At 44.7% G+C, this 25955-nt stretch overlaps 1 protein-coding gene across 1 annotated transcript in view; it reads right to left on the reverse strand.

The window, feature by feature from the left end:
* Positions 1 to 25738, reverse strand: part of LOC130377499 (voltage-dependent calcium channel gamma-5 subunit-like) — a 105146-nt gene extending 79408 nt beyond the window's left edge. The window contains exon 1 of the mRNA XM_056584648.1: positions 25543 to 25738. Within this exon, the coding sequence (XP_056440623.1) occupies positions 25543 to 25738 (196 nt within the window). The remainder of the gene's footprint in view (positions 1 to 25542) is intronic.
* Between the last annotated feature and the right edge of the window lie 217 nt (positions 25739 to 25955).

Consider the following 25955-nt stretch of genomic DNA (forward strand, 5'->3'; position numbering starts at 1 on the left):
TCGCTAACATTACATCGATATCAGAGCAAGCCTTTGCTCCGTTGATTTTCCATTATTTATTTTAGTTGTTTTTTTTAATGTGAAGGTATGGTAGGTACATTTAACGTTGTTTTCTCGCTTAGATTTTTCAGAAATAGACACTGTACTATCCGATAACACCGTTTATTGTAACCAGCAAAAATGGTTGTGATTTGCGATGCGCATGTCAGCGAGCTGTCTGACATTAGCACGTTAGCCTACGTTAGAAAGCCTGACGTTTTTGAAGCGTAACAACGTCACTCCTGTCTAGTACGGCATCAAGGCAGCTACAGACCCGAAGATGACATGATTACACCGGCGGACCGCGTGCAAATCCCCCTTCTCCTCCCCCGTATGACAACGCCCATGAAGCCGCCTCATCGGACAATCTCTACCCTGACCCCGAAGAAGAGGAGAAAGCCCCCGCTCGCAACGCGAGAGAAGATAGGCCTGCATGCAACTCGTAGCCAGGGGAATGCTCCACAATCATTCCAGCAGTTGACGGCCACACCGACCAAGCGGGAACCCGTCGCCAGCCGCTTGAGAAACCAGGGAATGGCGTTCTCCCCAACTCTTAAACATGGGGACGTGATGGATGGACAATTCCCCATGATCGAAGTACTGAACCCCCAGGATGGCAGTCCAGCATACGTTTTCCGTGCATGGAGACCTGCAGTGACATTAAGGACATAGCGGAATGGCTCCCAGACCCATCTGCAGTGGGAGGGGCTGCCTTCGCCACAGCCCTTCAAGAGTTGGTCCAACAACACAAGGCCTCCATCAGCGAAGTTCGCCAACTCTGTACGTACAGCCAAGGTGACATGCCCGGGAGGGACGAAGCCAAGAAGCTCCAGCTCGCCCAACTGGAGGCCCTGGAGAATCCTAAGCCCACCCGTCGCAACAGAGACCAAAGAGGCGACCGGCCGAAACAAAAGAGAAAGGAGAACGCCGGACGATGGAACTGTCATTATTGTGGAGCCGAGGATCATTGGATCAAAGACTGTCCCAAGAAAAAAGAGAGAGGCAAAGATGGAAGGGGGCATTCGCATTGACGGGACGCAGGAGCAGACCAGGTCCAAGGAGTAGGTATGAGCACCATAACACATAACACAACCAACGCGCAAAATGGTCTCAGCGTCACAACGCACGCAAGCACTACATCCAAATGATTGTTGTATGGTTCTCACCAGCCTTACGCGTCCTGATCAGCTAAATGTAATATTATATATGGTTATTATATATATTTATTATGGTTATAGTAAACAACGGGCTATTGTAGACAGTGGATACTCGATTTTTACAATCTATCACAACCAATTTAATGGTCAACCATATCACACAACCATGACATGACCCAGACTAACCCCGACTGACCCCCGACTGACAACGTGACGGGGACAACAGAAGTGTATTGCCTAATATTGAAAATGCAGATTTTTAATATTATGATATTTTGTTAATGTTTTATGGCCAAAATGGCAACAAGGTGAATTAATGAATGTATGTGAGAGATTGGAAGGAGTATGTGTTATGGAAGGAGAAGAGATAGATGAGAATGTAAGGCAAGACAAGATAAGGAAAGGGGTGGGGAGAAAGATAACCCATCTGCATCGAGTTTTGTTCAAATAGATCCGGACCTGGACAACGCTCCTCCCCCTCCTGCTTTCAGCCCGACCAGTGGCCCAATACAGTGCAAATACCCCACGTCACGACTCCTCTACATCAGAATTTATGAAGTTACAGACCATGGGAGGCCCACCTGAAGAGCTACGGAACGGTCTGCTGGACGACACAAGGAGACAGTCCAGCAGGACCAACAGCACCAGAGTGGTGGCCTCCATGGTGCCTGTGTAGCCACATTGAAGAGGCCTGAACAAAGAGACAAAGGAGGGTCTCAGAGACGGGAGAGACGTGGGGACAGGCACTTCAAAGGACAGCCCGTAATGCGGATGAGAGGCAGGAAGCAGAGAGAGAGGTGGAGGCGTGTCCAGGCGGAGGGAGAGAAGAGCAGTGTACGGAAAGTAGACACAGCATTCAAGTATATTACAAGAGACGAGATCTAATGTGTAACTAGGACTGTCTATATGAGTGTGTGATAGTTTCTAAGAAGTATATCTGAAAGGTTTGAATGTTATTAGGAAAAGTAGTTTGAAGGATCAAAGCAGAATTAAAGTAGAAGGTTTTTGGTGCGCTCGCAACAGAAAGCCATGCTTACAGGCCTGGGCTTTCCCTTATTATGGTAAATTGACGCATGGGAAAGTCCATGCGTCAAGTGGGGGGATGGGGAGCCCACTACAACAACCTAAACCAAAGGAAATAATTACTCAGGAAAAAATGAAACAAACCCCATGTAGGTCCCTCAGAGACATCATGAAGGACAATGGGAAAGAGAAGAATAACGTTTAAATTTTGGGTTATACTGTGTGTTATTAATAATGACTGGATTGACAATCCATGTTTAGAGTAGTAAACATTAAGTGCTTGCCAACTACTCATGTGTTTGTATCACGGAAGCAGCATTAAGGACAAATCAAATAAGAATATTTTTTGTTTAGAAATGTTTTTAAAAGGTAGCCTTGTTTCTTTTTTTTTTTTTTGGTTTTTATTTTTATGACTTTTGAATATATGGAAACAGATGACTTGATTGTAATGTTTATGTGGATAATTATCAAAAGGGGGGATTCCCAAAGAAATTATCCAGTGACAATGGTTCACATTTGGTGAACCAAGTCATCCAACAGAATGAATCCACGCAACCATTGCGTACCACCCTCGGAGTGGTGGGACAGTATAGAGGGAGAGTGGTCCCGTAGAGAACAACGTCTACGGGACAACAAGCCAAGGCAACTGCAGATACAGCCCAAGGAAGGGCAACTCAACGATACATGGATTACTATCGAAGACGTGCCTGGAATTCACCAAGGTGGTTGGAATCATTCCAAGTCCTGTGGATCACAGCAAGGTAGCTAAGAGTGCTACCCAGACCCACGCCAGCCACTGCAAGCGGGCACCATCACCAACAACAAAGGTCACTTCCGTCCCAACCCCTCTGGCCGTCACCCCACACTGAAACCAGGGTGAAGTGGAAGTAACTCACCCTTACACACAATCACGTCAGAACCAGGCCCAAAAGACTGTCTCTGGCCTGGGGAGAGATGAGGCCAGAATCGACATCATTCAGAATGGATGCCAGCCCTGGACCACTATCTGATGGGATTGATAGTGTGATGGAAGTTTAATTGTATTTTTCCAGGTGATGTTAGGTGATTTTATGCTACCTTCTGTAAAAGCGAACGGTGGTATAAATATCTGTACTTGGAGGCCATGGTCGGACATAATAGATTGTGAACACATGCATGTTGTGATTAAGTGATCATTTTTAATCTTAAGGGTTGCATGATTTTGTGTTTATAAATAATCAAAGGGGGGATTGTGATGGAAAATCTACATGTTACGTTCAGGTTCTTCTAAAATGTAAATCTTAGTGTTTCGTGTGATTCCAATCTGGTTTCACATTCCATTCTTGGAATCTTGCTATTCTGCAGGGTCTTCTAAAATGTAATTCTTAGTGTTTCATGTGATGTAATCTGGTTTCACATTCCGTTTCCGTGTTGTATGTAGTTTGGTTTGGGCCTGTTTTACTTGACCCCTGGGGAGCGTAGAGAAGCAAAGGGTGATAAGGAACAGCCTCAACCACCTTCTTAACCTCTGAAGAAACTTCAATCAATAGATTAACATCTGGTTAACAAAGGCTTTTGGTTTATTGGAGGCCAACTGCCCTCAAGGATCCGATCTAAGTGTATAAAAGCTCCTGACTTTAGCTTCTCAGCGGACTTGTCTGAAGCGTACCTTCAGAGAATGAAGTAACACGCAAAGAGGAGCTCCCATCTGAGGCCTCAGATTATTGTAATGTATGCCTGTTATGTTGTTTGTTGATGCATGTTGTGATGTATCTTTGTTCGTACTTTTATTACAGATATATATAATCATTAATTGTTAACAGTATTGTGTGCATTTTTGCATCTAAATATCTCATCTGCTTAGACGCAATATCTGATACAGAAATTGCCACGACATATGTTTGTTATGCATATATTTAGCATGGAGCCGACTGTGAACATTTCACTGCAATGTATTGTGTATGTGACAAATAAAATCTGAATCTGAATCTGAATCATGTCGTGGTTCATGTTCTTGAGGGAGTCAAAGCCAAAGTTCCTTCCCCCCAATTCATTCTCAACCTTGGCTGAGATAACCCCCAATACGAGTCTCATTGTAGAAATACCAGAGACGAGAGTCCGACGTGTTATGCGCCATAACACCTAACACTTGCGTTACAGTCCTGGAGCTCTATATCTAAATAATATCATATTATACATGATATCTATATCATATAATATATATTATCACAGCCAAAAGATGGACGAGCCTCCAGACGATATTATGAATCTCAAACGACCGCGTCGGGTTCTCCGACGCCTCTGGTTCTTCCACGTCCACATCAATCTGAAGTAGACTGAACCGCGCACTGCCTGCTGCCTGCTGCAGGGCGATGGTGCCTCGCGGCAACCCGCGGCAGGCACACTGTAAAAAATAAAAAGTTGAGAAAACTCAAAATTGCAAGGTAACTTACTGCAATCAATTTTAGAGTTTTGAGCCCATGAAAAGATCATTTTCTTCTTTAGACAAACTTGAAAGTTAGAGTTATACCAACTAAGATTTTTATGTTTTACAAAACTCAAAAAAATAAGTCAGGGGTGTTAACTTAATATTTCAAATTAAGGTTAATATTATTTAAAAAACAACAACATTTCAAACAATGCAAAACAAGTTTTAAGTTCACTTTATTCAAATTAATAATTGGAAACTTCCATTTTACATTTCTGAATACCAGACAGCAATAGAACAAGCAACATGTAGCTAGTTCAGCAGCAGAGAATCGCTGTCTAAATGCAGCATACCAAAGTGCAGAACAAGTTTGACATTATGGTCAAACTTGTTCTGCTGGAGACGGGAGCCCAGGTTAAACGGTGACGCAACTCTCATGCCTCATACACGATCCCGAGAGCTGCTTTTATTTAACACACACCCACAACACACAGCGCACCGCACAGCCAACCAACGGACATTCAAGTCTCGGTAACGGTGGTGGCAACAATACGCACAATAAACAACACACAAACAATAAAGACCCCAAACCCGTTAACCCCACTTAACCTAACAGAAACATATTGACAAAAAGCAATAAACCCCTTTTTCCCAACCGGCATCGCGAATACACTGGAAAAAGGGTTTTAAGCCGTACTTAATCTGATTATTATTTTGTAATTCAATTCAAATAAACATTTTTTGTTTTATTTTTAAAATAACTTTTTTTTATTTCAAAATACTGTGAAATATATATATTTTTAATTAGGAGCTCAATTAAGAAATATCCATTTTGACAAATGTAAAATTGTAAGGTTGTGTATTCAACTGATTAATAATTTTGTCATTCAATCCAAATATTTTTTTTGTTTTCTTCCTAAAACACTGTTATACTTGATTAGGAGCTCAATTTAGAAATATTTGTTCAGACAAATGTACAATTTCAAGGTTACGTACAAGCCTGCGCATGCGCATTAAATACAAAGACGCTTACGACTACTGGACCAAACCGCAGTGTTGCCAACTTAGCGATTTGTCGCTATATTTAGCTACTTTTCAGACCCCCTTTGGCGACTTTTTTCAAAACAGCGACAAGCGACAAATCTAGCTTCTTTTTCAGCTGCTATTGGTGACTTTTGGCGACTTTTTGAGGTGAAAGCACTAGCCTTGACCAGAGTGACGATGACTCACTGGTTCTGTGAGCTAGGACAGTCTGTCTGTGTCTGGAGGGAGGTCTGGAGTTGGTCTAACTCTGCCATTTAGATTGTTAATATATATTGTATATTATGTGGCGGCAGTAGCTCAGGTGGTAGAGCGGGTTGGCTGGTAATCTGAAGGTTGTTGGTTCGATCCCCGGCTTCACCAAGCAGTGTATCGAGGTGTCTTTGGCAAAGCACCTAACCCTGACTGATGTCGCGATGTGATGTCAAATCCAGACAGAAGCGCCTCAAGGCCATGAAGCAGCGAGAGCAGAGCGGGAAAAAATGATGATGATGATGATGAATACAATAATGAGAAACAATTGTTTGATTAAATTGTAATCTTTTTGATTGGATAAACCAAATTATTTCTGATAGATATTTCTTAAATGAGAACCAATTGTTGGAGTGAATCAATATTTTTTTGTTTAGGATTTAACATACGATTTAAATGTATTAACTTCATTCAAAGAATAGAATTATACTTGTGCCAAGTTGTATTATTTTGTTTTTATGAACATAGGAAATATTGTTTGAGGCAAGCTATATATTTGTCATTGGCTCAAGTTATGTAATATAGATGTGAACCATTACCCATGTTTTTTTTAATTGGTTCAACAGAAGGCTTTTTCCAGTGTACCCAGACTCCCCGGGGGGGTAGGAGTCGTCACAATATTTACCATCTGCAAATTCCGTTAGGAAACCCTGTATTTTCCAAAGTGTCGAAATGCGCATGTGCACCGTAGTTGGCCCAGCCTCAGACAGAGTCTGACTTAAACCCATGTGTCTTGCTAACAAAGATACTACAGTGAGCCCAACTCTTGACCCAAAACTCAACATTGTTGGTTGAACTAAATTGCATTGCACAGTTGACATGAATACTTAATGTTTTAGATTAATTGTACTCAGAAATCATAATGAGACCAACAATTTAAAGTTTTCGTTTTTACAGTGCAGCATGTCGCAGTTCATGTACTTCAGGGAGTCAAGCCAAAGTTCCTTTCCCCCAATTCCTTCTCACCCATGGCTGAGATAACCCCAACTACAGTCTCGTTGTGGAAATGCAAGAGACGTCAAAGAACCGACCTGTTATGCGCCATAACACCAATAGCAAACACTTACAAACGCGTTACAGTGTGTGTAATCACACACACACACACACACAATGTGTCGATCCCAAATTCTCTGGGCGGGCAAAGCAGAGAAAGGGGAGGAGCTTAGATCCTTTATGACGTCATATGGGACCACATTCCAAATCAGCGCGCCTGAGCCTCTGTTTTTTCAAAGGCGAGCAGAACATCTAGTGCTCGTTTTACACCGAACCAAGTTTTAGCCACTGGGGGACTATAGGCAGGCTAAGGGAACTCATATTTATGTTAGACAACCTCATAAATTGAGTTTTTCTTGCCATGGGACCTTTAAAAGTGTAGCTTCTACAGGAGTTTAAACCATTGTCTGGGGAACACTCGATTCTGATTGGCTTCAGGGTGTCCATTAATCCCATATGGACACCTACTAATGGGTTCCAGTCAAATTTTCTGTTCACCGTTCTAAATTAATGCGTTAGCTGGCATATCAGCCAGTCTCTAAAATGAGCAACCATAGCAACGGTAAACTTAGTTGGTAAAGATATCAGCCTACACCATCCCCGCAACTCTGAGTCGGACCTTGAACTTATTAGAACTTCCACTGCACTGTCTCCTGATACGCCTGACGGCCTGGTCAGAAAAGTCTGGTACGACAGCCAACTATGTTTGGCTCGGCGTGGCGGGGATGGCAACCGGGTGCTATCCATTGCATCTTTCATCCTCCAGAGAGACGAGGATGGGGTCGAATATGTCAGTCTGGCGCACAATCCACAAACTAAGAATCACAAAAACCTCACAAATGACCCTGAAAAGGAAAACCTAAGAGGGTCTATGTTTGCCAGGCCCAAGGATCTGCTGTATCTGGTGGCTAGTTTCAAGAAATATATTTCGAAATGTTCAGATGCCAAATCTTTCTACCTCCGCCCGAAGCGCGCCTCGGCTTCCGATGTGTGGTACAGCCGGGAGGCAATGGGTGTCCACTGCCTCGGGAACATGATGAAAAAGATCAGCAAAGAGGTGATCAGGCTACACTTATGGCTAATAAAGAAATTTCTTTATTACCCATAAGTGTAGCCTAATCACCTCTTACAGTCTAATAATTGTGCATTATAGCTACTAAGTAGTCTCCCTCCAGCCCCATAATATAAGAAATATCCTTATCATTCTTTCGCAGATCTACATGTGTCTGAAAGCAGCTAGTGTTTGAGAATGTGATTACATTATAAAATGAGTCAATTTATGTGCTACAGGGGTAATTGTTGCATGCAAATCAATTATTCAATAGCTTTAACTGTTATTCAGGGATCGAAGTGGATTGACCTTTAAAACATGCATGGCAACTACTATTGTTTAGTTGATAATAATAACAAATAGCCGTAAGAGTTTAAGATGTTGAAGGAGGAGAGTAATATTAAGTTTGGGTAACAATGTGAAGTCTTGTGGTGGACATAATTCACCATACTCTGTAATTTACATGTTGTTGTTCTGTGCAATAGGGACACTGTCTCTTTGAGATCGTGCGACTTGTATGTTGATATGCCGGTCAGCGCGATATTTGAAACTGTTGAAATGCACAGGCTGGGTTTAGACCACGTGGCCTTGGTGTAGACCATGTGGGCTGAGTGTAGACCACTTGGGCTTGGTTTAGACCACGTTGGCTGGGTGTAGACCACTGGTGTAGACCACTGGGCTGAGTGAAGATCACGTGGGCTTGGTGTAGACCACCGGGCTGAGTGAAGACCACATCAGCTGGGTGTGGACCACGTGGGCTTTGTATAGTCCACGTGGGCTAGGTGTAGACTGTAATGGGTGTCATATACGGTAGTTGATGTGCTTGCGCACATACTTGTCATATACGGTAGTTAATGTGCTTGCGCATATACTAGGGGACTTACGGGAGTTAGCCGATGTGAGCGGGACACACGGCAGTTAATAAACCTGAGTTGAGCATCCGAACAAGTATCTATCGCATTACTTTACATGGTGTGAGAAGCGAAAACGAAGTCATGCCTAAGTTCCCCCCTGCGACCAGCTTTTCCTTCGATAGGCCAGGAGAGTGGCCGGAGTGGAAGCAGCGTTTTGTGAGATTCAGAATCGCAACCAAGCTGGACAAGGAAGATGGTGCTGTGCAGGTTAGCAGCCTGAATACGCTATGGGAAGCGAGTCGGAGAACATCTTCCGTTCGTCTTTGTGCCAAGAAGGAATGTAATACACAAACGTGCATTTTTCCATCTGCGCGTGCAAAGACCAGGAGAAAAAGCTGAAACTTTTATCAGGGCTTTGTATGAACTGTCAGAACATTGCGAATTCGGCGGGAACAGAGATGAGAATATCCGCGACCGAATCGTAGTTGGAATACTCGACAAAGATGTCTCACGGAAATTGCAGCTGACAAAGGACTTAACACTAGCGCTGACTATAGAGACAGTCAGGCAGTCGGAAGAAGTTGCTTCTCAAGTCAGCATGCAAGGAGAGACATCAGGGGTGATACAAGAAGTCACTCACGAGCGCAGCAAATACCCCAGTCACTACGGTAAGCCAAAAGCGGGAAATAAAGGGCAATGTGGACTGTGTGGGAAAGCGTGGCACAGTAAAGATGAAAATTGCCCGGCTCGAAATTCCACATGCAATACATGTAGCAAAGTTGGACATTGGAGTAGAGTGTGTAGGCGCAGGCAGGCAGTGAGTGAGGTTACAGAGCAACGGAGCAGCAGTCACACTTTCTTGGGGCTGTGAGTAAAGCAGGCGGGTTGCCAGAGCAATGGGCCGTCGAGTTACTGGTGGTCTCTACACCAGTTGACTTCAAAATCGACACAGGGGCCGATGTTAACGTCATCTGCTAGGAGACCTACCACTCACTCATGCCCAAAAGAGCACTGCAGCCTGCAGAGATGCCACTGCCCAGGGGGCGAGCTGCAGTGCATAGGACAGTTCCAGAGCACTGTGCCTACAAAGGAAAGACTCACCCCACTCACAGGCATATGTCATCCGCGGACGTACGGTCAACAACCAACTCAGCAGGCCGCTGTCTGTGAAAATGGATCTAGTGAGGAGAGTGAATGAAACGGTGTGCAACAGGGAACATCCACAGGCATATGGCACAGCAATGGGACTTAAAGACTGAACCAGTGAGAATACTGCTGAAAGATAATGCTCAGCCATATGCTGTATACACAGCACGACGCGTGCTCTCTCTATGCTGCAAAAGGTAAAGGAGGAGCTCAAGGAGATGGAGGGAAATGGCATCATCGAGAGGGTGACACAGCCCACGGACTGGTGTGCACCCATGGTGCCAGTCTTGAAGAGCACAGGTAAAGCCCGCATATGTGTTGATCTCAAGAGGCTGAATGAGGCAGTGAAAGAGAACAAGTATATCCTGGCCTACTACTGATGAGATTACAGCAAAGCTGAGTGGGGCCTACTGTCTTCTCTTCGCTCGATGCCGCCCAGGTGGGTTCTTCCAGATACCGCCTGCAACCCAGTACAAGCTGTAAGCTCACTACCTTTATTACACCAATTTTGGGCAGATTCAACTTCAAGCGGCTACCTTTTGGATCACGAGCGCACCAGAAATCTTTCAGAGGAAGATGAGGATAGGAGACCTTATGGACGACATTCTGGTCTAGGGACCCACCAAGAGCAGCACGGACGGTCGCCTGGAGAAGGTAATGCCAGCGCATTTGACAGCTGGTCTGAAGCTCAACCGGAGAAGTGCTCCATCAGGCAGAGTCAGCTGCGGTTCCTTGGACATCTCATTGACCGGTCCGGGATCCGGCCAGACAAAGTGAAAGCTATAAGGCAGCTGTCACCACCAGTAGACGTGCAAGAATTGAGAAGGATACTGGGAATGGTAAATTATCTTGGAGATACATCCCCAGACTCTCTACCGTATGGACAGCCGCTGTACGAGCTCTTGGAGGACAGAATTAATGGACATGGAGCCACGCACAACAAACTGCTTTTGAACACATCAAGGAGCTGTTGTCAACCTGCACCAGTACTTGTTTTCTATGACTTGACAAGCCCACGGCTGTGTCAGCAGATGCAAGTAGTTATGGATTGGGGGGTGTGCTCCTTCAGCTCCACGGGGAGCAGTGGAAACCTGTGGCATATTGCTCTCGACGGCTCACTGATGGCAGAAACACGCTACGCCCAGATAGAGAAGGAATGCCTGGCAGGTGTGTGGGCATGCGAGGAAGTTTGACAGATACCTCAATGGACTGGAGCAGTTCAAGCTCATCACTGATCACAAACCGCTAGTGCCTCTCATTAACAGCCACAGTCTAGACAATGTACCTTTAAGGAGTGGTCAGCGTCTTCTCATGAGGCTCATGAGATTCATCCAGTGGCAGAATATGCGCCGGGAAAACTCTGGTCATCGCGGACCCCCTGTCACGCAGTCCACTGGCCAGCACGTGTGCAGAGACAGGACACACACTCTGACGTGGCATGCTACGTGGATAGTGTAGTAGAGGGGATCCCTGCATCATCAAGCAAGATGGATGAAATCAGAACGGCAGACAGCAGCCGATGCCGAACTGCTATCGGTTTGTGAAACTCATAAAGAAAAGGATGGCTCTGAACACTTAAGCATGTGCCCATGACGTGAGAGAGTACGTCCAAGTGTAAGTCAGAGCTATCAGAACACAATGGCCTGGTCTCAGAGGAAGCAGGGATTGTCGTGCCAAAGTCAATGAGAGGTGAGATCCTTCAGAAGATTCACGAAGGGCACCTAGGCCTAGTCAAATGTAGGAGGAGAGCGTGCTCATCTGTGTGGTTGCCCAGACTCTCTACGGAGATAAGCATGCTTGTGACGTCATGTCAGGTGTGCTGTGAACTGAAAAGAACACATCAAAAGGAACCTCTCATCTCCACACCGCTTCCAGAGCGACCCTGGAAGAGAATTGCAATGGACCTTTGTGAGCACAACCACCACAACTACCTGGTAATCTCAGATTATTACTCCAGGTTCCTAGAGATACTGCACTTACCCTCGACAACGAGTGCACAGGTAATTCAAAGAATGAAAGCGGTCTTCGCCAGGTTTGGCATTCCAGAGTAGAGGTGGTGAGTGATAATGGACCCCAGTTTTCAAGTGCCGAGTTCAGGGAGTGCGCGAGGCAGCTCGACTTCAAGCACTGCACATCCAGCCCTCACCATCCACAGGGCAATGGGCACGCAGAGAGAGCTGTACAGACGGCAAAAGAAAATTCTCAAGCAAGAAGATCCTGTGATGGCTTGATGAGCTATAGGTCCACTCCGTGCTCCACCACAGGCTTCAGTCCAGCCGAGCTGTTGATGGGGAGGAAAAATCAGAACCACACTCCCCCACTCTGGAGAAAAATCTCCTACCCAATGGCCTAGCAGGACAGCTGTGAAGGAGAGGGACGGAGGGAAAAGGCTCTAAACAGGCTCACTACTTCAAACCGCCGTCATGGAGCCAGGCCCTTACCTGCCCTGCAACCAGGAGACGTTGTATTCTCCAAGTTGGACCATGAAAAGTCATGGTCTTTGCCAGCGGTGATCTCAGCGAGAGCACCACACCCGAGATCCTTCGTCATCAGGACGCAGCATGGAGCGGAGCTGCGGCGGAACCGCCGTCACCTCTAACCAGGGCCAGTTCCCCAGCCCATCCCAGCAGCGCACAGGGACGTCACAGGGACAGACACACACTCTGACGGTGCCCACCATGTCAGAGACCGTTCCTGTGAGTCAGAGTGTGGCTACACCCACAACCCTCTGCCGGTCAGACTGTGACCAGATCGGGACGGGTGTGCAAGCAGATCGACAGGCTTGACCTGTAAATAAGTGCAGATCATATGCCCTTTTGAAAAAAAAAAGAGAAGAAAAGTTGTATTGACATTAATGTGATACTGTTGATTTGTGAAAAAAAAAAAAAAAGTTGTACAGTTGTACATGTTTATCTGTTGATTAGGTTTATCTGTTGGTTGAGGGGAAAAAGACCTGTGTATGTTGTTTGGCTTCCAAATAAAATTAAGTTAAATTAACTTAAATGTCTCCATTTAAGTTAATTTAAGTCAATCTTGGTTTATGCTATGACCTGTTTGAATAGGCATTTTCAGTTAAACTGTTCCTGTGTTATTGACATAACACTTTAAAAAGGGGGAGATGTCATATACGGTAGTAGGGCTGCAGGATATATCGGCTATGTACGATATATCGATATAATTTCCAAGGGGATACAAGATTTGACAATATCGTTATATCGATATGCGGTTAAAATGGTCCGTTTCCCGCTCAAGCGTCTACAGCGCTTGCCTTGGAGACTGTGAGCGCGACCCCTCCCCCTCTCACCTCTGTCTTTCCGAACGTGCCGTGTGCAAAGACGCCTCATTCCCACCCCCGCCGCCCCTCACAACACAACAAGCATGGATGATACCCGTAAAGAAAACGAGACGGCGGCGGGAGACGAAATTGTTTCAAAGAGGAGAAACAACGGCTCTATAATGTGGAAATAGTTTGGGTTTAAAAAAAACAGTTGAGCAGCAGCTGCAGGTCATCTGTAGAGTGTAGCAAAACCGTTGCGACTAAAAGTGGAAGCACGACAAATCTGTTCCACCATTTACAGCAGCGGCACAAAGTGCAGTATGAGGAATGCGTAAACTCTGTGCTGTGCTGGGCTGCATCACCGGCCGCGACAGCTTCTTCTGCCCCGAAACAGGGCCGGCGATCAGCAAATGTGTTGGGGGCGCCCTCTGGTGACGCTCTTAATTAATTAATTAAAATATACGAAACAAGCGAAATGAAACCAAACATGTCCCAAATGGAACGGAGAAGGGAGGGGGCAGGGGATTAAAGTTACGGGCGCACTGAAACCCTCACCCGTAGTAGGCTACGCAGGACAATGCGACGAAGCCAATGCTCTTAATGGTAGCTAATGTGTGTAACCTACAGCCTTTATATTGTTTTGCATAGGTGATTATTTTGTGAAGAAGGTGAAAAAACATCCCTTTTTTTACATGTTCATTGATTCTGTTGAAAATAACGATACAAAACACATGTTGCAGTCATATGGACCTATGTTTTAATATACGTGCTTGCAATCACTCACATGTGGTTTTTGACTTGCATAAAAAACATCTAACCCACTCTATAGAAAATATCGAGATATATATCGTATATCGCCATTCAGCCAGAAAATATCGGGATATCATATTTTGCCCATATCGTGCAGCCCTATACGGTAGTTAATGTGCTTGCGCATATACTAGGGGACTTACGGGAGTTAGCCGATGTGAGCGGGACACACGGCAGTTAATAAACCTGAGTTGAGCATCCAAACAAGTATCTATCGCATTACTTTACAATGGGAAAATTATATTTTTACATTCTGTTCATATAAATGCCATTTGCTGATTGTGCCTTTTCGATGACAACCTTTGGGTGGTCACGGGTCAAAGGGTCTAACTGAGAAGTCACAACTATCAGACCCCAAATTGTAATTGGTCAATGATCAAATCAAATAATGTTTACTCAAAGGAAATGGTTCTGGACCCTATTCGTCGCTGATTTTATGCTGAGGCTTTTATTTCATCGAGCCTTCTTTATTTGTTAGTACTTCCGGTCGGACCGGAAGTGGCCATTCCGGAAGTGATTCCGCTGATTACTACTTACATTAACACAAGAGAAATCGCATCTTCCACCTTCCTGGTTTTGCTAATTGTATGATCACAATGTTTGTAAGTACTGCAGCTTGTTATGTCCTTGGCTACGCATTTGCAGCATTATTTTGGTTATTGGATCATCGATTTGTACCATTTTATATGGCGCAAGCTATGTTTTCGATATCTGTTTATTGCCTGTGGAGAGATACAGTAAAGCTCCAACTTTCGTGCACTAATGCTGCTATCCATTTGGATGGTACGCTGGTACGAACTACGAGCTTCAGCGAGAACTGACGTATTTCCCTTGCTCCAGCCTTCCAGTTTGCCATTTGTGTTGCTGTCGAGCCACGAGGGGGAGTAGTAGTAGCAGGCTAGTCATCATTAGCAACATAGCCTCTTTAGCAAACCAGCTTCAAAACAAAACTTTACATTGAATTGCACGCAAAGCAAGACCGTGCAATGCATATATTGGTGACCGGAACAAAGCAGCAATGAGTCAAGTGCGTAAGAGGTTTTAAAAACGACATTAAAACCACCAACGTGGTACAAAATAGAAGAAATAAATCTCATCCCCCATTAACTATGGGCACCGCCATCTTTTTGCGAGTTGTACAGCTCTGCTCGCTCTACTTTGAAAGCGACGAGATACTACGACCAAAGGGGGCGTGCCTCAGTGAAATGCCTCAAGAAAGCTGGGAGATTTGCGACTTTACCACTTCGTAAATCCAAATGGATAGCAGCATTAGTTATTGCGATATGTTATATTGTGTTTTTGCATTTTGAGTGCATCCCGTTTTGCAACTGATATATATTTATGTTTGTGTTTCAGTTTCACTCTTCGAATTTGAGTAAACCTTCCTAAATGGCACCATGCTTCTTGGAGTTAATTATTATCAATTAGTTTAGCTGAACTGGATAATGGGATTGATGCTCAGATCCACCCAGACCAGTACAGACAGTTTCCTGTATTCTCATAAAGGAGAAGAATTAATAAGGGGATCTCTGCTCCCTCTTGACCGGTATACCCCAAGCACAAAGGTTAACGTTAGACAACACTAGGAACAGGTAGAGTGGCTAGACAATGCAAGGAATAAGATACAGAGCTTAGATGATGAAGGGGTAACAACAGGATGGATTTTTGCATCATGTGTGGAGCAGAGCTGATTTCAGCACTTCTGAGACGTGTGCCCCTGCATATTAAGAAGTCCTTGCTTTTGTCAATGCATCAGACTTCAGCTTGCGGCTCTCTGGAGAGACGCAGGATGATTTCCCATGCAGGGAACTTCTCCTTGCAGAGCCCTTTGAAAGACGCATTGTTTGTATGTTATTGTACCGTTATTGCCCAAATATATGACCATAATTGTTATATGTTCGGATTACTCTTTATTCTAACCAGTTTGGTCAGTTTATGATTGACTTGGTTCGGGAATTCCCTCCACAAGACCACTGGGCTGGGTTTAGACCACATGGGCTGGGTGTGGACCGTGTGGGCTTGGTGTAGACCTCGGGGCTGGGTTTAGACCAGGGGTCTCAAACTCAACTTACCTGGGGGCCGCTGGAGGTAGAGTCTGGGTCAGGCTGGGCCACATCAAGTATTCCACAAAAAAAGTCGCACAACTGACTCAATGTAAGTTAATGATCGGTCTAGAATTAGATCACATTGGCTATGTAATCGCTGACAACAGGGGACATTTCATAGTGGTTGGTGGAAAACCGGGACATTTTAGCGATCTTTGATTTTTGTCGGGACTCAGGATACGCAATAGGGATGGGCATGATTAATCGACGATCGACTAATTGATCGTTAAGAATTTCGTAAATTACGTACATTTTTCATTGATTAAACTAATGCAGTGTCCAATTAAATATTTTACCACACGGGGGCAATATTTTAATTTGCGGCTCCTCCCCCGCAATAAACATCCCGCTTTCAACGGTGAACTCTTCACGCCTAGCAGCTATAAAAAGCTATAAAAACTATAAAAACTACAAAATGACTATTAATGCAGGCTATGTGGAAAATGCGCCGACTTTGGCTCAGCCTGGCTCCGCCCTCTTCCGCTACGTAGCTAGGATGGCTGCAGTTGAGTACGAAAAGTGTACATCGCCACACACTTCGCGATTTGACAGTTTTCAGTACACTTATTTTCGCCCGATCTGAATCGGAACGCCCTACGTACTCAAACTTAGACTTGTAAGTACGGATAGTATGGATATTGGAACACAACGATGTAATCATGAAGCGGACGAGGCCACGGCGAAGTCTGGTGTGGGACTATTATGATTTAAAAAATGACTTCTTGGGGAGCACTATAGGCCTACCACTCAAGGCGAGGTTAGCATCGAAGCAGAAATAAAGAACTTTTGAGCCCCTGGATTGTGGAAAGTTGTTCCCCCGCCTTGCCAAGTTAGCACGGAGGTATTTGTGCATTACCGCAACGTCGGTCCCCTCAGAGCGGGTGTTTTCGGCGGCTGGACTGACGGTCACCAGGCTGCGGTCGCGTCTGACCCCAGAGCATGTCAACATGCTCCTCTTTCTGAACAAAAATCCGTAGACTGGTTGGTTAAGTTATTGTTTGTTTTTTTGATATTATTATTGTTATTACTTTGGGAAGAAACTAGGGTAGTGTTTATTTTTAGTTACGTTTATGAGCACCGGCTTCGAGCTGCATGCTCTGTTGCTTAAAGCAGAGTAGCGCATAACTGAACGGATCTGGGCCCCGTTTCCCGATATCGATGGATCTTCGCTCGTAAGATGGTTCGAAAGATGGATCTTTCGAACCATCGATAATTTCTTTGGAGCGTTTCCCGATACTCCTCTTAACGTGAACGCGCATTCGCTGCACTTACGACGATCGTAGGATTGTACCTGTCCACTGACATGGTGCTGAAACGGGCTATTACGCAGGGGGAGACGCAGGAATGTCTGAGGAAAATGGGGTATATTAAAATATCTCCCCATCGAGGCCAACCGCAGAGTAGCCTACGAAAAGAATAGATTGCAATAATATGAATGCTTAAGATATTAAAACACAATTGATTAAGCATAGGCCGACATATATATCAGTCCTAATCCTGAGCGCACGATCGGGAGGTGGGTGGAAGTTGCGCTTTAGATGCCTTCACAAGTCCAGCGGAGGGCTCCAGTTTTCTCCGGCCAAGTCATGCGCTGTGATATGTGTGACAGCTATGTTGCACAAAATTGCAGCTAAGGCTGGGGTAGCTTTGGTTGAACCGGAGGACATTGAGGACGATGACGACGAGGAAGATCGGTGTGAGGACGGCCTCCCTCATAACTACGCGGCTGGTTTTCATGCACGTCGAAGAGTGATTGAGACTTTTTTTAACCCCCTCCACCCTCCCACATGTCACTAAACATTCCCGTCAACGTGACCAATCCCCACCACATCCCAGCCTTTTGCCTGCTCTTTTGCATTTTTTTAAATATTTTTGTAATTAATATTTTATTTTTTTTATTTTTTTTATTTTATGCTACGTTTTATGAGTAGCCTATGTCAGTCTGCACAAATCCCCCCCACTTTCTCTCACACATTTTAAGTTCCCTGCCTGCTCAAACATTTCCTGGACTGTCTCTCTCAAACTAAGAACATAATGGCCCACATTAGGCTCAGACGCACGTGATACACCATTACCAATGTGTATAATAAAACGCATCCAATACTAGGAATGTCCGCTGGTTACGCCACTGAGGCTATAGTAGGCTAACGAGGCTCTTAGCGTCCTACGAGTACCCTGGAGCACTCGTTAGCTACTCGTGACTCGTGAGCGTTTTCAAGACGTTCGTTACCAAAGATGCTTTCGGGAAACGTGTGAAAACTGTACGATGCTCGTACGACCCACTCTGCGATCCACTTAGGCTAAAGATGCTTTCGGGAAACGGGGCCCTGGTTTAACTGAGTTGTTCATCTAATAATAAAGATCCCAATGAGGAAAACACTCTGCATTTGTATTTTCATTTAATTTTGAATATAATTATTTTTTTTAATTTTAATGTAAAATATTAACGATTAATCGACTAATTGATCGTTAATTCTTCCGACGATTGACTAAGACAACTTAATCGAATGCCCATCCCTAATATGCAACTCAAAATTAGGACTGTCCCGGCAAAACCGGGACATCTGGTCACCCTATCACAAGTGATAAAATAAAAAAGGGTGGCAAGCGACTGTACGGCCATCCGGAGGCGCACAGAGCTTTTGGCTGTGATATTATGCATACAAATATTATATTATATATAGAGCTCTGGGAGACGCAAACGGCAACATTCACTTTCTCCTCCATGCTGCAGTTCACCCCGGACTGCACTGCACTTGAGTTTGACGGTTGAACGCTGATTGGCTGTTACGTTACACATGTGACTCAGTGGCCATGCTGTTGGCTGTCAAGTTCAAATATTTGAACTCGAACAAATTTTTCGCGCGACAAATTATTGTGAATGCTCTCGCCTGTGCATGGCGAAAGTGTGGCGCGACAAAAACAAAACTTGTCGGCCGTTTTCTCTCGCAAAAATTTCGCCCGATAAGCGTCTATTAGGGGTGTGACCGGGTACACGTGTACACGTGTAACCGGTTAGTAAATCATAACCGTTCAGTGTTTCCCACAGACCAAGGACCAATGTGTGGTGCGGGGGTGGGTGGGGGAGGTTGGGGCGGGCGGGCGGCGCGGGCACTCGTGGGACGCGCACGGGTTAGTTTTTACCCAGAACCTTTTGATTCTCTGTGGACATGCCAAGGAATGCATTGCAACAGACAACTAAAGCTGGAGGTTCTGTATTTCAAAGTACAAATCTATCTAAGGAACCTTACCTGAACCCAATATTTAACTTTCTCTGGAAAAATAAAATTAATATAAGTAACACTATACTACTAGGTACACAACAAGGAACCTAACTAAATAATGAACTGCAATGCAATGTTGTCAGGGAGCGGCAGCCGACTGAGGTCTAAGGACTTGGAAGGCTCACTAGGATGTCCATGCTCATGGAACCTCCTTTTCAGTTCTGTCTCCAGGCCAGTAATGTAGGGGTTGGATGACCTTACAATGAACAGATTCAGCACATTTTCTCTATCCAGGAACAGAAGGATCGAACTTACTTTCCATACTCTTTTTTTTTAAAGTTAAAATCTACACTAATCTGTTCTCCACCTCACCTGTTGGTTCAGCAACATTTTTGTCTGCTGTCCTCCGGCCCTATATTAATCAGTATCTCTCCTGAACAGCCCGGCCCCTGAGAAGCACTGGGTTGTTCCAGCACTGTTTGATGCCTAGGAACATTCGAAATAAATTTATTATATATTTATAAACATTTACTAGCCACAGCCATTTGACTGTTCAACTGATTTCAGACTAAGCTAACTACCCTCCTCAAGCTGCTCCGCGTCGTCTTGTTACGTATTTAAGAACCTAAAGCAACCACACATAGACCTTTGAAGCAGGACCAACATATAAGCCGTAAATACTATACATAGCCACAAGGGGAAACAGGGCCCTTACTGAAGGCTGCAATAAATACTTTAGCCACAGAAGGCAGCACCACAGAGGAAGCAAGGGTAATACGTCACACCGGCTCCTCCCACTCCCTTCCGGCGTACAGCGGAACAGATGATAACACTGAACACGGGGCAGAGGGAGCCAGAACTTTCTTCCGGCAGCTATTTGGACAGGGTTAGGTCTATTGATCAGCTAGGAGAACGCTTGCACGTGCTTAGATACATATTCAATCTCTCCTTGCTTCGTAGTCTCAGTTTACGATACCGAAAATACGAGATATAGGGCTGCAGGATATATAGGCTATGTACGATATATCGATATAATTTCCAAGGGGATACAAGATTTGACAATATTGTTTATATCGATATGCGTTAAAATGGTTCAGTTTCCCCTCAAGCGTCTACAGCGGCTTGCCTTGGAGACTGTGAGCGCGACCCCCTCCCCCTCCACTCTGTCTTTCCGAACGTGCGGTGTGCAAAGACGCCTCATTCCCGCCCCTGCCGCCCCCTCACAACACAACAAGCATGGATGATACCCTAAAAGAAAACAAGACGCTGGCGGGAGACGAAAATGTTTCAAAGAGGAGAAACCACGGCTCCATAATGTGGAATTAGTTAGGGTTTAAAAAAACAGATGAGCAACAGCTGCAGGTCATCTGTAGAGAGTGTAGCAAAACCGTTGCGACTTAAAAGTGGAAGCACGACAAATCTGTTCCACCATTTACAGCAGCGGCACAAAGTGCAGTATGAGGAATGCATAAAAACTCTGTGGCTGTGCTGCTGCATCACGGCGCGACAGTTTCTCCTGCCCCGAACCAGGGCCGGCGCTCGGCAAATGTGTTGGGGGCGCACTCCCTGGTGACGCTCTTAATTAATTAATTAAAATATACGAAACCAAACATGTTCCCAAATGGAACGGAGAAGGGAGGGGCGGGGGATTAAAGTTACGGCGCACTGAAACCCTCACCATAGTACGCAGGACCAATGCGACGAAGCCAATGCTCTTAATGGTAGCTAATGTTGTGTAACCTACAGCTTTATATTGTTTTGCATAGGTGATTATTTTGTGAAGGTGAAAAAACGTCCCTTTTTTTTTTTAACATGTTCATTCAATTCTGTTGAAAATAACGATACAAAATCACATGTTGCCGTCATACTGACCTATGTTTTCATAAAAGTGGCTAGCAACATCTCACATGTGGCTTTTGACTTACAAAAAAACACATCTAACCCACCCTATAGAAAATATCGAGATATATATCGTATATCGCCATTCAGCCAAAAATATCGGGATATCATATTTTTCCCATATCGTGCAGCCCTACCAAATAAACTCTCTGAAAAGCTATTCCTTTGGATTTGATCACTTTCCTTGAAGAACTCAGAAGTCTGGACGAGGCCTTTTTTGGTGCAGAAAAAACTTTTCAATACTCATCTGGATTAAAGCAACAAACATTCAGAGTCAGAATAAAATAATATTAAGAATTAGAATTAGAATGTAATAAATGTTTTCTATTCTTTTTGATATGGGCACCGTATAGGCCTATCTAAACTATAACCGTATTTCATCTTAATCGCAGTGTTCGCTGCGTTACCAACGATGTTGTCTATGATGACAGGGTGCGGGATGTTCAATATCAATAACGGTGAGTTCATAAAGCTAATGTTACCTTTACTGAGTTAACAAAAATTTGGGCTAGTGTGTTAGACCACAGTATATCATACTAACCTTTGGTAAACTGCAAATGTCGCAGACCGTCTTCTCTGTGCCAAATATATTTTTCCATGACCTCAAGCATTGCGCGTGGGACAGGAGGAGCGGGCGAATCAGCCGTAAGTGAGTGGCATGTAACTCTGCGTTTACATGCGGACACATCTGATCCGCATAGATGTGGAAGCACAGCTCAATCGGAATAGAAAAGTATCATATATATACGCCTCAATCGGTTCGGAATAGAATTCTATGCGGAATAGAAGAGGTGCTGTAGTCCGCTCTAAACACTAATTCCGATTAGTTTGGGGTTAACTTAATAATAATAATCATAAATATAAAAATAAATATAGCGCTTAATATGGTACTCTAAGACGCTTTAGAGCTTAGAGCAGCTGCAGTAGTTCGCAATTGGTCCACTCCGTCTGTACTTTAATGCACACCGAACCTCTACCGCTGTAAAGGAATTGGATTTATTGCCTGATTCACGTCTTGTTATTATCCACTCCGTAGTAGTTACAGTAGTCCGGTAACTTATCAAACCCCCGGTGTCTGGTTGCTAAGCGACGGGTGACATCAGTGGGTTCATGTGTTAGCGTATCGTCGCTCTCGCTCAGTATGTGTGTGTGTGTGTGTGTGTATGAGAATGACAGGGAGAACGAGTGCTATGCGGAGATGAATGGACGGAACGATTTTTAGATTCCAAATCGCGTTTATTAAAAAATAAATAATAATAATAATATATTAATAAAAAAAAAAGACAATCAATTTTGTGGCGCTCGATGTGATTCTGTGGCGCCGCGCCACACAATGGTCTATGTATGGGAAACACTGCCGTTAAGGAAAAATCAGTAAACGAATACCGAAAATAAATAAATAATAATAATAATAATTTTATCAAAACTAACAAATAGTGGGCTGTTCTGATGTTTATTTGGTGAAAGGGAGACCCCTAGTGGTAAAACTTTTACACGCCATGTTTTTGTACTAGCAGTCTTGCCGTAGTTCCGACGATGCATGGGCAAGCAATAGTCACGTATATTTTTTATTCTTTTGCATTGGTTGGCCAGAAAACACGTTCGCCTTGTAAGTACATGTCATACAGTTTCTTTGACATGGAATGAAGTTAATTCCAGCAATGTATACTCTTGATCACTTTGTATGCCTAATCACTGAGCATCTCTAATGTACTTTCCAAATAGACGTTAGCCCCTAAGCTAACGCATGGGTTAATGTTTGTTATGACACGTTTTAACAGGACACTATACGAATCTTGTTTCTTGAACAACAGTCTGTATGAGCTACTGAAATGATGTCACTTTTGTATCTTGTCCAGTTTTATCCAGTGATTCCTAAGTAAAGTTTGAAAGGAAACAAGCTGCTTCATTCTTTATGAGGGAAAACTGTTAGCTATCTGCCGAGCTGATGTACCAGGCTAGACCGCGCCACACACACAAAGAAGTGGGGGCAGAACACATAGGCTTCTATTTATTTAGCGATTAATAAAGCTACAAATGTTCCACTTGGACAACATGAAGGAGCTAATAAATGCATGCGATAAATGTTGGGTAACTGAACACCGGGCATAGGCTACGTTATGTAACGTGGCCACTGAGTCACATGTGTAACGTAACAGCCCCAATCAGCGTTCAACCGTTCAAACTCAGTTTGCAGTGCAGTCCGGGCCGTGAACTGCAGCTTGGAGAAGGAAATGTGAATGTTTGCGTTTGCGACCTCCCGCGAAGCTCCTATATATAATATAAGTATATACATATAATATTTGTATCTATAATATCAACGGCCCAAAAGCTCTGTGCGCCTCCGGATGGGCCGTAGCGCGGGGAGTCTCATAGGATTGGGCTTCTCGGGGTTTGTTTACACGGCCGTTGCTATGTTTTCCGGTCTTTGTGTGTTCCAACCGGTTTATTCGGTAGGTCTACTAATAAATCTCTGTCTATCTTACAATTACGTCATTCACTGCCTCTTCCGTGGTCATTCCAATTATTATGAATATTACTGCGTTGGGTCCCTCCGACGTCTCTCCTTCTTCCACAAAAGTGGTAAAGACATGCAATGGTGGTTTATCAGGTTGTGGCCCGGCACAATTCGCAATTAGGCCTACCTAATAAACCGTGTTTTTTTTTTTTACTCATTGCTTTATTGGCCAATATGAGGAGAATCTATGCCACTAAACACAGAAACTATTATAGGCCTTTATTCCCCGGGTCTTCTCACATGGCGTGGAAGGCTCCGCACTTGCCCATGGGTCGTAGTCCGGTAACTTGTCATCCCCAGCGTCTTTTGGTTGCTAAGCAACCCAAACGACGTTCGGCAGGACTATTTCTCTTGCTGATTACAACAATTACGAATGCTGGTAACGATATTTACTTAAATTGTAAAAAGACACACCATGTGAAGTTATTTTTTCGTTTTGGCAAGTAGCCGTGTAATAAGCGGGATAATGTAGCCTATCTGTAATAAACTCAACCCTGCTGTACTGTACCGTCATTTACTGTAATACAATCAATCCTACTTAACCACCATCTACTGCACTGTAATACCCTACTTTACTACCATCTTCTGTAATACACTCAACCCTATTGTACTGTACCAACATCTACTGTACTTTAATACAATCAACCCTACTGAACCACCATCTACTGTTCTGTAATACACTCAACCCTACTGTGCCACCACCTACTGTACCACAAAATACTGTACTGTCATACACTCAACCCTACAGTACTACCATCTACTGTAAGACACTTAGCCAACTGTACTACCATCAGTGTTTGGAACGTTACTTTAAAAAAGTAATAAGTTATAGTTACTCACGACTTGTAACTGAGTTAGTAACTGAATTACTCTATCATAAAAGTAACTAGTTACAAGGGAAAGTAACTATTTGCTTTACTGTAAAAAATAAAGTTTGAATCTGTTTGGTGTGTGTGTGTGTGTGTGTGTGTGTGTGTGTGTGTGTGTGTGTGTGTGTGGTGTGTGTGTGTGTGTGTGTGTGTGGTGTTGTGTGTGTGGCGCGCGAGTGTCCCTGGCTTGTGTGTAAAACACACTGGCTCCGATTGGCTACCATGAAACATGACTCTGCCTTAAGGCCAATCATAATCGCTTATCTCGTTGTTAACCCCCACCCGGTCTCCACACTAGCAGTTTGCGTTTGGAGCCAGGGGTGCGTTCGGATTATGCAGTTTATTCAATCAATTCATAGTAACGCACCGCGTTTAACGTACAGTAACGGTAGCGGCGTTGTAACGACGGAAACAGTAATTACTTAGATGACCCCGTTACTGAAAAAATAACAGCATTACCTAACGCCGTTCTTTTAAACGGCGTTATTACAAACACTGACTACCCTCTACTGTAATATACTGAACCCTACTGTAGTGTACTACCATCTACTGTAATATACTGAACCCTACTGCACTGTACCACCAACTACTGTACTACCATCTACTGTAATAAACTCAACCATACTGTACTGTTCCATCATCTACTGTACTGTAATACACTAAACCCTACTGTACCACAATCTACTGTAATACACTCAACCGCACTGTTTTGACCCACAGCTTACTAGCCCCTAGCCCCCCCCCCCCACCCCCCCCCCCCCCCCCCCCCACCCCCCCCCCCCCCCCCCCCCCCCCCCCCCCCCCCCCCCCCCCCCCCCCCCCCCCCCCCCCCCCCCCCCCCCCCCCCCCCCCCCCCCCCCCCCCCAATCCTCCCTACCGGCGATGAAGCAGACCCTCCAGAGGCCTGAGTGCAGGGCCATGCGTGTCTCTGTGCTTTGGTTGAGGGGCAGCACCACGCCCTCCTCCATATACAGCCAGTAGTCTGTGCTGACGGCCACGCCTAGCATGCCCAGGCCGCACACCGCAAACACACTGCTCAGCAGGGTCAGTGCCTTGCGGCCGCACATGCCCATGGTGGAGCCCCCGGTCCACAGGGGCCCTGAAAACCGCCTCACTAGTCCAAAACACAGGATCTGTGGGGAACACAGAGACAGGATGGATCTCCCAATGGAAAACATGGTCAATCCACCTCTCTGGATGGCTGTTGGTTTACCTCTGGGCTACATCCAAACTGAGGAGAACCCTTCGCGTTCGTTACCTAAAAGAGAAGCATGACCCTTGGAGATGTTG

The sequence above is a fragment of the Gadus chalcogrammus genome, chromosome 3, assembly GCF_026213295.1.
Source record: "Gadus chalcogrammus isolate NIFS_2021 chromosome 3, NIFS_Gcha_1.0, whole genome shotgun sequence".
Classification (NCBI taxonomy): domain Eukaryota; kingdom Metazoa; phylum Chordata; class Actinopteri; order Gadiformes; family Gadidae; genus Gadus; species Gadus chalcogrammus.